Source organism: Amphiura filiformis, chromosome 8 (genome assembly GCF_039555335.1).
Source record: "Amphiura filiformis chromosome 8, Afil_fr2py, whole genome shotgun sequence".
Lineage (NCBI taxonomy): Eukaryota > Metazoa > Echinodermata > Ophiuroidea > Amphilepidida > Amphiuridae > Amphiura > Amphiura filiformis.
This window is the reverse complement of record NC_092635.1, coordinates 38,320,220-38,332,262: the sequence shown is the minus strand read 5'-3', so window position 1 is coordinate 38,332,262 and position 12,043 is coordinate 38,320,220. Positions and strand designations below refer to the sequence as shown.

The 12,043-nt window shown below is 35.6% G+C and overlaps 1 protein-coding gene across 2 annotated transcripts in view; it reads right to left on the bottom strand.

The window, feature by feature from the left end:
* Positions 1–12,043, bottom strand: part of LOC140159004 (coiled-coil domain-containing protein 87-like) — a 100,087-nt gene that overhangs the window by 67,058 nt on the left and 20,986 nt on the right. For both annotated transcript variants that reach the window (XR_011859842.1, XM_072182313.1), the window contains exons 12-19: positions 11,801–11,968; positions 10,962–11,062; positions 9,779–10,061; positions 8,658–8,821; positions 6,814–7,066; positions 5,791–5,903; positions 2,333–2,448; positions 834–1,066 (exon numbers count right to left, since the gene is read on the bottom strand). Coding sequence is in view for 1 of the 2 variants with exons in the window: in XM_072182313.1 (XP_072038414.1) it covers positions 834–1,066; positions 2,333–2,448; positions 5,791–5,903; positions 6,814–7,066; positions 8,658–8,821; positions 9,779–10,061; positions 10,962–11,062; positions 11,801–11,968 (1,431 nt within the window). In the remaining variant the exon portion in view is untranslated. The remainder of the gene's footprint in view (positions 1–833; positions 1,067–2,332; positions 2,449–5,790; positions 5,904–6,813; positions 7,067–8,657; positions 8,822–9,778; positions 10,062–10,961; positions 11,063–11,800; positions 11,969–12,043) is intronic.

Genomic DNA, 12,043 nt, shown 5'->3' with positions numbered 1-12,043 from the left:
TTAGGAAAAAAACCCAACAAAGACAAACAAGCCTTGTAAGTAGAGAAAATACAAGATTTACCAATGCAAAATTCAAAGTATACAATGCATATTAAATAAGAAATAATTTTATAACCAGTAGGCATATCTAGAATATTAAGTCATTTTAGGCAATTTCCAAAATATTACATGAAAAAGATGTATTGTAAATGTAACGGTCACACTATATATGGATTTTTGTTATTTTTTACCTAAAAATGGCACATTTAAACTAGTTATTCTTGAAAATTAAATGGAGTAGAAATTAAGATTTAATTTAAATGTTGTCAACCAGACACACCTATTTTTGAGAGTCTACACAGTTTAAATGGAGTAGAAACTTCATATTTGGTGTGCAGAACACATGTCACAAGGATATTTGAAATATGTAAACAAAATCATCGCTTAATTCAATATATTCAATTTAAGGCTAAAAATGCTATTTTTTTTGGTGATCTTGTTTTTATCAACAACAAAAAAAAGTAATTTTTACATGGGAACTTTTTTGAAACATTCAAACTTTGCACAATATGCATCTTGGAAAGTGTATCAGTTTACTAAGATGGATGTTTGGATCAAAAAAGTCAATCACAACATTTTCCTATGGTTTTTGACCTATGACCTCTTGGACTTCACAAGTAGGCCTAAAAATGCATGTTTTCACTCCTTAACCAATAACTAGGTCACAAGTTGCTACACTGGCCAAACAAAAGCGCTTGTATCAAGTGTCTATTCATTTTATGAAAAATTCTTGGATTTTTCTTTAAAAATTTACTTCAAATATCCCTAAAATCCACATAACAAAAAGATCTTACTGCAGATGATGCCCTACTCTCCGCTCTACTTGGGCTCCTCTTCCCAGCAGATCCTGGAGCTCTCTTTGCAGCAGACCCAGGTCCAGGTGGGAGAAGCTGATTTCTACTGGTACGTGTTGGACTGGCCTTGTCGGATGCTCTGGATGCAGAACTTTTCATTGCACTACGTGTCCTCCTCAAATATGATGGAGATTCTCTTAGCGACATGTCTTCCTCTTCATCTGACTCCGATACTATGAAAATGCCAAATCATAAAATATGGTTGTAAGGGTATAAATAACATACTAATCACTGTACATGTATATGTGGAAGCTTCTGTTCATGTTTTACTCAATTATGAAGAGTTTAGGTGAAAATGGTAAAACACTTTAATACAGACAATTTTACATCCTCCAAATTAAAAATTGGAAAGTTATTGAATGTGGGCTCCACATGCTCTGATATTTAAGTAATAGACATGATTAAATTTTCATACATGGATACAGGATATGAACATGTGATGCCAATTTAATTTGATGTGATTCATGAGTACTGATTGGTAACAGCAGTTGACACAAACTGACGTTACACATGCACACACCATGTCTGCATGGAGAAATCTTATCCTCTATACTATTGTCCCTGAATATAAAGTGCATGGACAAATGCTTCCAAATGAATATTCCAGTTTTATTGAATGCAGGTACTTTTTTTGATACAGATTTCAATGCAAATACACACTGCAGTAAACAATGCTATAGTGTTTGGCTAGGTTATTCAGCAGTGTCCGACTGCTCTTCCTGATTATCATTGTTACACATGGGTCACACAATGCTATACAGCTTGTTTGGCAAATGAGGTGCCGATGTGATGATGATGTGACTCAATTAGCTAATCATCTCCACTTCTGTGTTTATGCTGTACGTTGTAAACAGTGTCAAATAGGCAGTCTGCTGAAGGACCTTGCCAAAAAGTCTAATTTGTAACAAATTTGTAAACCTAGTCTTGGAAAACTTTTACCTTTGAATATATATATCATATGTCAAGGTTTTTTCCCAGGAACTGGTACATTAACCAGAAAGATTAATAGTTTTGAACAGAAAACTTAATAAGAAATCAAATGTTATAGTCTACTTTTTTTAAGTATCATGTGCTATACTTACCACATCTAGCACTCAAACCCACTGACTCACTAGACTAACTCCATCTGTTGTCTACACTGCGCATGTACTTGTGTTATGCTTCATAGTGAATAACTTACAGTTCATATCATATCAGACTCATGAAAATATTCTCTGAATACTTTGGTTGTGTGCCAATAGTGCGACTGACTAGCGGGACAAGATCACACTCTAAGTTTTAAAAACAACAAACTTGGTCAACAGGTCAATTTGGACACAACTGCACTGTCTGTATGCCACAAGAATCCTGTTGCAAACAAAGTCACTTTTTTTCCATATAGTTTTCTTAGTCGTCACCCCAGACAGTTGCCGCATGAGGGCAGCAGTCTACTGACTCACCTGGCAAATCTGGATCTCTCCCCAATCCACCAAGCAACACAGAGTTAACATTCCACATACCAGCGGTAAATTCTGACTTCTGTGCACGTAATTCTCCCAGTTGTTGCTCTTTCTCCCTATAACCAGAAGGATATCGTAAACCAACATTTTGAAATTAATTTGAGGTTAACATTGGATCAGTTGTTTCAAGGGTATTGTTTGTAGGTTAATAAATGCGTATCACTTGTTGAGAGAGAAATTAGACTAATGCACACACGCTGAGATGTTGATACGTCATAATGCATGAGCCCCGCAGGGGGGCAGTGCATTTGGATGCACCAACATTCAGTGCAAGTGCTTTTATTGTGTCCACTTTCTCTCAATCAATAAGGGATCTCCATTTATTAACCTATTTCATACGCTATGACAAAGAATTTCTGCAAAATCTCATTGAATTTGAACAATATTAATACACCTTCAAGAAAAAAAAGTAAATCATGCAAGGTACAAATGCACAGCACCTCAGTATACGAAACTGCACACAAGTGCAATTATACAATTTTATGCACTTCGCAAATTTTTCAAACAGCTTTTCTGATTGGCTATGCAGTTCCGATGTCAAAAAAATAATGTTTAGACTTTTCAAAATGCCCAACATATAACTGCTGCAAACTTATTAACCTGATTTCATAACTGTCACTTTTTGCTCCTCACTTACAAAATAACAAGATTTTATATCAAAAGTAAACATTTTAATCACAACTTACATAAAACAGACTTACTGCAGGCAACCAACTACAGCAGCCCCAAATCATGTACAAATACAGTCATTGTTGCATAAACCCTTCTCACACACATGGTGTTTTCACTTAACAAGTGCTTTCACTCGGAAGTGTATAAACATGGAGGCTATGAAAACATATATGACATGATCTGATCCACCGAGTGGCAATTGTGAATTTGAATTATCATTGTGATATCGTTGCCCATCAAGTAAGATATGTAATACTGTCAAGAAACCCATAAAGTAAGTAGCATACTTGATTGTCAAGTATTGTTATTCAAAATGCTATCATTCTGATGTTTTTCAATGTTTTAATCCCTATATTTTCCCAATTTTTTTACTGTGGGCTAATCAAATCATATCATGTCACATAATGTCATTTTCTCCTCTGATAATTGTTAACAGAACCCACTTGTAAGAGCAATTTGTTGAGATAGTGAATGAGGAACTTGTCAAGATCAAAGACATTTGGCACTAATAAATTCAAATATTAACTGTTTGTTCATTCAAAGTAAAAAGTAATCCAAAAAGACAAGTTCTCTCTCAAAACATGAAATGCATATTACAAATTGTAATGTATAATTAGATATGATCGGCTGATATATATTTTATTTGTAAGCAAATGGACAAAAATCATAATCATAATCATAATACCACCAAATAATTCTTTTTCCATGGAGTGGTGAGTTTGAAGGCAAGCTCCATATAGTCTCATGCACACATACTACAGCATTGGTTTGCCATTATGCCAACTGGAATAAGATTTGGTACTTTTTGCCCCACAGGTAGAAAACAAACAATAAATAGTGTCTTAGAAAGCATTAGAATATAGATGTATAATATATAAGTAATATAGCTTTTTACTTTTGGCAAATTTACATTAGGGTAATTCCAAGGATTGCTATAAGGAGTTGAATTGCATTCATAAATATTTCTTTAAAAAAAATATATACGAGGGGCAGTCAGTATGTTTTAAGAGTTGACTTGTGACGTCATTTGTGGATCGTTTTCATGACATTTCTCAATGATTACATAAACACTGTACCTTTGTCTTTCAAACAACACATGTAAAACTTATATCACCCATATGATTACGTAACAGCATTAGCATAAAATCAATGGTCTAGAATCACCTGGTGAGATTGAGTCGTTTTTGTTAAGGGAAATAAGAGGCTGAAATGAGGTATTGTTGTATTTTCTATATTTTCTCGGGAATTAAAGAATGGAGAATACTGCCTTTTGGAACAGTAATAGAACACAAACTACCAGTTCATTAAACCATGTTGTTGGGCTGTAAAGGTTTTAGTTTATTAAAATGCGTGGTCAAATATGTCTTATTTTTGACAAAAACAAGTCTTTTCTTTCTTTAAATATCTTGATATTGCCAAAAATAGCAAACGTGGAAATTTAATTTTTTTGGCCAGTTCTGTTGACTAATCTCCAAACATTTAAACGGGAGTCTCCCTAGAAAATATTTGAATCCGTGATTAAAATATAACTGTTATTCTACCATTGTTACATTTATACAAAGCGTAGTGGTACAAAGAGAGAGGCCGTCGTTTGAATGAGAAATTTATTTTTAAAACTTTTCTGTTCATTTCAGGTTGAGATCATCCATAAAAATTCATATGAATATTTAAATTACAATTTTCATAGCATTTTGTAATATTTTAGGCCCTATTTACATGGAATTTTTCAATTTTCGTGCATTTCCAGCATGTTGTATCGGTCATCCCACCTACGCATGCGCAGATTGTTGTTTGATTTGCACCAGTTATCATCGCACTGAGTACCAGCTCTCACACGTGACCAGTCATTATATTTTAGTCTGTTTCATTTTGGAGATAATTGATGTAATTTGTAATAATTGCTTTTTCATATTCGCCATTTTTGCAGAATAATTTCGCTTCCATTCAAGCCCTAAAGTTGTTGAAGTTTCCAGACCTCCCATTTCTATCAAAGTTTAATGGCAAGTCTCATATTTTACCAAATGCCAACTGAGGACCTAGTGTTTATTCCTGCCCAAAACTAGCCATATGCACCTTGTACTTTTGCTGTTGTCGGACATTGTAAACACGTGTTTTTTCTGTAATTTAAAAGGCCCGCCTTTTTGCGTGCTTTGGCAGTGTCCCTAGACTATTGATTTTATGCTAATGCTGTTACGTAATCATGTGTATGATATAATTTTTACATGTGTTGTTTGAAAGACAAAGGTACAGTGTTTATGTAATAATTGAGAAATGCCGTGAAAACAATCCACAAATGACGTCACGAGTCAACTCTTAAAACATACTGACTGCCCCTCGTAAATATAAGAGTCATATTTGCGTTAATAGCACAAAATGAAAGGAATATGGTACAATGGGAAAATAGGCAGGAAAAACTTCTACGAGCCTAATATGCATATCCACATTAAGTGCTAAATAATGCACACAAAATGTGGTTTTTATTTTCCAATATAATTTTGCAAAAAAAAAGTTGAGCAGACTAATATCAGAATTGATGTATAAATATTTGAAAATCAGTGTGTTCTTCTTATCTCATATTTTTGAAAGATGGTCAAGTTGGCAAACCAGGCTTACCGATTCATCCTGTATAAAATGTATAAAAATAGAAATGTGAAGACATCACATTAAATAAGACAATCATTCTTGATTTCACACATGGAAGTGATGGGAAGGACACTCCTTTTTACCTTTGCTTTGCTAGTTTGGATTCACTCAGAGCATTTTTGTCCTTTTTGCGCTCGTCGCCTTCTTCGTTCTCAGCATTGTACATGTGGAACACTGCATTCAAATAGTCAGACTCCTGCAGATTTCAAAAAGTAAAAGCAATTATGATCATACTGATGATTATTTATACATATCACTATCTTTGCATCTTGATTGATACCAATGATGTCCACATCCCAGCAAACAGCAAATAAACCTATGATATTGAATCAGAGAATCAACAACAGCTGACACTACCAGAGGTTGACCATGTGAAAATATGAATTATAAATATTCAGTAGCATTAAGTTTACATTGCTCTCAGTTTTATGTTAAAATAGAAATAAATTTAAATTTATGTGAAATGAAATCCATCAGAAGTAAATTTGAAGACAAATTTGATGCGATCAAGCAAACTGAGTCACTTGCGGAGCAAATCCAAAATTGAGTTTCAAATTCATTTCATGTGCCATTTTCAGAGTTTTATTTTGATGAAAAATCCATCCTCAATGGACTCACGGTTCCAGAGATATAGCCATTTTAGTGTTGCTCAGAATATTAAAATACGAAGAAAATTGAGCACTATCATTCGCTATATCTCAAAATCAATTTTAGCGACAAACAATTTATTCATTTAGCTTGATCACATCGCAAATTAAAAGAGCGATAGAATTGCATTAGGTTTCACTGTCTGAAGACAACTGATCATGTCTCACCTCCTTTTTCAACCAAATCAACTCTTAGAGTGAGGGATCAACATTGAACTACAAATTGTCTCAGGCAAAACTCATCACTTCCTTGGAAGTCAATACCATACATGGTCATTTTTATGTAACTCATTGACCCATTCTTGTCATTTACTGCCTCTAGCTATAATGACAGCCTGGTGATCTGGTCAACTCATTGACAGATACCAACATCAGGAGGGAATTCAATTTTTGATCAATTCTCTTCAGGTAGTGAAACCTAATGGTTATTAAAATAACCCATTTGTGAAACAAACTAACCTGGGTAAATAGATACTTGGTATAGTCTTCCGAGCTAACAGTGCTCTTCCACCAGTTCAACCATGACTGATACGACCTAGCATTTCTTTCATCCATCAGTCCTCCAGGCGGCCTCATCTGAGGTGTGTCTAACCCCATAAGGCCGGAACTCATACCAAAGTTAAGATTAACCAGATTAGAAGTGAGCGATTGTGATTCGTTCGCCAACATCTGGCCACCACGGTTCTTGGCAAATGTGGCTGTGAATATAGGACTGTGGAGAAAATTCAAGCATATTTATATGTTAAACACTGCAGTGTGACTGACTGCTTCACAGCCAACTGATGATGATCACTTACTTGATCTAAGCAGGGACCGTGTATAAAGGGACTGGAAACAGATTATTTACTCATGAATGTTGCCCTACTAAATATCAAAAAATCATCAAAATATTCCAATATCTTTTTAAGTTATGTAAAATTGTGTAAAATGTCTATCCTTTGTCGAACACAATTTCTGTGTAGCATGGAAAATCATTTACATAGGATTTTGAAGACAAAATGTGATAATTTTGTGGAGATACAGAATGCTACAACAAACAAAATTATATTTTTTCTGGAATGTGTACACCGTACGCTTGGTATTCCTACTGATTTTGATACTGAAATAATTCTTAAGATGATGTTCTTTGAAGATTTATGTTGGCATTTCTAGAGTCTGTCATTATAGGCAAACATGTAGGCTCATTTCGCAATGTACAAGACAAGCCACACGCTGTGTTGTAACTGTGCTTGGATTCGTACCAGGGTCTATTGATCAACGTATTATTCATGCTTGCTCAACTGAGGATAATTTGTAAACCAGCAACTCGCATGGTACAATGGGTGGAAGCCGTTTCCAGTCCCTCCATACAAGGTCCCTGATCTAAGGCTGTCGATTTCCGTTTATTCCTTTAAGCGTTTAAACGGATTTTCCCGCCATTAAACTGCGTTTAACGTGACAACAGAAGTTTCCCCAGACAAAAAAATCCATATTAAGCTTACCGAAAAACGGGACTGATAATACCAAAAATCTTCCCAAGACATCAGCATACTACACTAGTTTATTGTGGAGATTCATTTCAAATGCATATGTTTTAAAGAAATGTGTTTATTTCCCATTCTTTTATGCTAAAACCAACATGATTTTGCTGTGACCGAAAAATACGGGGGTCCTTCGCCCCTGCAAGCACTGAGGATTTAAGCTAATTTAGGATGAAATTTTAATGTATCTGGGACCAATTTTTCCGTTTATAAATCAAATGTTACATAGAAAAATAGATAATGATCGTGAAACGCATTGCAACATCACACCTTCTTTACATAAAATCTCAAAGTTTTAAAATTTCCCGTTGCCTTACGCGTCAAGGTTTATCTGAATTGCTTAACTTTTAAATTAAATCAGTCATTTCTCACAAAAATAAAGCTGTAGGGCCTATTGTTATAAATTCCAACAGTGTCAGCATTTAGCATTCGCTTCTTTTTTTGTTGCTGAAGTGTGCAACATTGGAAGCATTTTGTCAATCATCAAATTAAAAGCTAATAAATATCAGATGTAAACACTTCTGATCATGGCGTGTGCATGTGTCACTTATTTTAGGTTCTTTTTATAGTCTTACCCTGACAAAATCCTTACGATTACGAATAATATTTCAAACCAGTCTGATAATCATGATAATACTTTACAATAAATCCATCATTATCTATGGCATTGCAACATGTACACAAACAGAAATCCATTCATTCACAATATTTATGTGAGCCACTGCGCAGTAGTTAGCAAAAAGCGAGCACATGGCCTGATTTCATTCAAGCCATCTTTATTACCTTTTACACCATTCTTCTCTACTCTCTCCCCAAGGTGCATCATCTGTTTTTCGCAATGACTTGTTCAATACAAACTCAGTACCTTTCTTAGCATGCAATGCCGACGCCATAGGATTGATTTGTTTCAGTGCATATGCCGCAGCAGGAGGCTCTACAAAAGTATCCTGCAACAAGAAATGGTCATACATTTGGTTAGGAACCTTAGTAGAACTGTATTCAATGAATATTAACTTCCTTTTCTATCTACCAATGCTGATATTACTATGATTTAAATGTGTTTCAGGAACACCATATCCTCTTTTATCAGCCCATGATGGGACCAAGCATTGCACGGATAAGTAAAAAATCTGGATAAGTGAATCCTTCAAAAGAATGCCCAAAGTGCTAAATTTGGATCAACAATAGATTACTCCATATGGGGTAATAAAACTGGGAGATGGTAATTTGTTGTGTGCAACATAAATCCTTTTAAATGCCTAACGCATACAATTAAGGTGCTAAAGCACTAAAAACATAATTTCCTATGAATATCACACAGCTGGATAAATGAGATATCTGAATAAAAAAGGTCTGTATAAGATAGGTTGGACTCTATTCCAGTTGCTATTCAAACACCCCATAATACCTTAATCTCCCGCACAGTGAGTGTGAATTTCAAATGGAGTTACCTAAATGGGTGATTCTATTTGAAATCTCAGCCGTGAAAAAGGTGATCGTTTCAAATGTGGTGTCATTAGCTGTCCATTGATATGCAACACGATATGAAATAATTTGAGATTATATGCTTGAAATACTTTCCAAACTTTTGTTGAGGAGTTTACATAGTAGTTCCACACAGAAAGCAAGGTTCGCCATGTTTGCATGTTGTTCATTGAAAACAGAATAATGTATTGCCAAGTACCTTATTTTGCAAGAGTTGTAATATAATTTTAGCCGGACATTTTATATTAATCTTTCCAAAATTGAACACTGGTAATCTAACACTTGGTGTATTTACTATTTAGTCAATAAGATGAGACTATTTTATCACATGATTCACTACGTCCAGGACCCACATTCACATGTCCTCATTCCTGTGATTGTGATAGTACCTGTAATAATGTTTCATGCTTCAAACTCACCACGTCAAAATCCATATGACCAGTGGGCAACGTTTTTAGGATCTCATTATACACTTCATTGATCTCTTGTCCACGAAACAAGTTGCTGTCCATTCGTTTGATTGTGTGTGCATCAACTTCATCTGTCAATTCATTGAACACTGTCTGGTTAAGTTTCAATGTGACAGAAGACATGCTGACTCTCTCAGATACTCTTATATCTGAAGTCCTTACTACAGATTTGTTGGGTAACCTCTTTGTGATGGTTGCTGGTTGTGGATGAGTTGGTTCTGTTATTTGTATTCTGTTGAGATTCAAGAGATAAAACAAATTAGGATTTCGTCGACCATATCATGAATCATGATTCAAGATAAAAAAAATTGCTACACAACTGAAATTTCTTCCAACTATTAAACACATCACACACAAAATATTGGTTTTACAGTATAGACGAATCCGACGAGCCAAGTGATGGTCAGGATTAAGTCGACCATAGCTGGGGGCCATCCACGCCAAATTAGCTTAGCGAGCGCATCGGAGAGTGCAGCACTTGCGCTGCATCACAGGAGTGGTAAACGCTGCACGCCTATGATACCAGCGTCGCGTAAAATGGATGGATGGCCGCCAGTGAGGTGTAGGAATGTGGCTCGTTGGATTCGTCTATAAGACCACATTTGAATAAGTTAACATACAGGAAGAACCTACATCATGGCAAAACTATGGAAAGCTTTCAATATAAGACAAGTTTCAACATAAATTTAATTCAAACACACAAATTGAATTTTAAAATTCAAGAAGTGTTCCAAATCACACTCCTGATGATATTTATGAGTGCTGTCAGGCGTGTTACAAATTACACTCCTCCACTGTTCCTTATACGTTAAGGAGTGCTATAAATCGGAGAGAAAACTTTAGGTGTGATTGCTTTTAGGTTTCAAAGTGTCTCAAGATACATCACATGATCTGTTTAAAACAATAATGTAACTTACAGAATTCAACATTGCCTACATAATTATGCATCAACATTTGAACGAGTTAAAAAACATCCCCATTTGTTTTCTTTCCAAATTGTGGTGACGTAGCTTGTATAAGCACCTATATTTTTGTTGACAAATAATTGCAATTTACAACATAATATTTAATCCTATAAATGTAAATCACTGCCTTGATGTAATTAACTCAAAATTCAAAGTCGACAACTTACGTTTCCTCTGCTTCTATCAAGGCTTTCTTCTCTTCCATTTCCTTCAGGTGTTTCTTGAGTTCATCTCTTCTGGCATCAGCCCTGGTGGTTTCACCTACAGCCTGCAATCACATGTAACAAAGAAATGTGATGATGAGAAGTCTGCTTGACACAATCGGTTAAGTACTAGACTCTAGAAAGTACCAGTATGACTTTAGGGCCTTGCAGTATCATTATTCTGTTCTTATTTAATAATTACAATTCCCCTGGAAATGAACTTACTCTAATTGTCCTGATTTACATGAACGAAATCGAGAGCTGATTATGGCTGCGATAGGTATTTTATACCATAAAAACTCGATAGTTAGCATACATTTTTGTTGTATGTGCTTACTATCGAGCGATTTTAAAACATGCAAACATGAAGAGCCCCATCCACAAAAGTGTAAAGGGTTTTGAGCAAATCACCGATACACATAGTTATATACAAACAAGTAAACCTGCAAATGTGTGTCTCAACCCCATTAACTCAGTTGGTAAAGTGCCAGACTTTGGTACAATTTCATGTTTTCAGAAGCGCTCGAAAGTAAGCACTATTTTCGCCCATGATTCAGTGGGATGAAAGGGGCTTTATTGTGACAATGTGTGCACGCAAAATTTTTGTATTTTACACTATTTAGGCCCATGAGCTGGTTGAATTTTGGTGGAAAAGGGGCTCCTTGCCCTTTTTCTTTCCTTTGCCCTCCAGATTTTCTCTTCATTTTTTTTTGCCAGAGGGGCAGTTTTGTCCCCCCCCTGCCGGCTACGCTACTGATACAAACAGCAAGCATCTGAGTTTTGCAGCTTTAAAACTGACTTACTTGAAGTAACGGTGGCAAATCTTCCTCTTCAGCAAGTGGTTCTTCCATGTCAGCTTTACCAGAGCGAAAACTTGACAACTTCTGCAGGTCTTCTTTGAGGTAATCTCTATTATCAGGTGCCTTACCATCCTCCTTTATGTGAACCCTTTTACCTGGTGTCTTGGTGGCCTGTAAAAATGAAAATCAAGGTTAGGCAGAACAAGTACCGTATTTCGTCAAATAAACGCCCCCGGGGGCGTTACA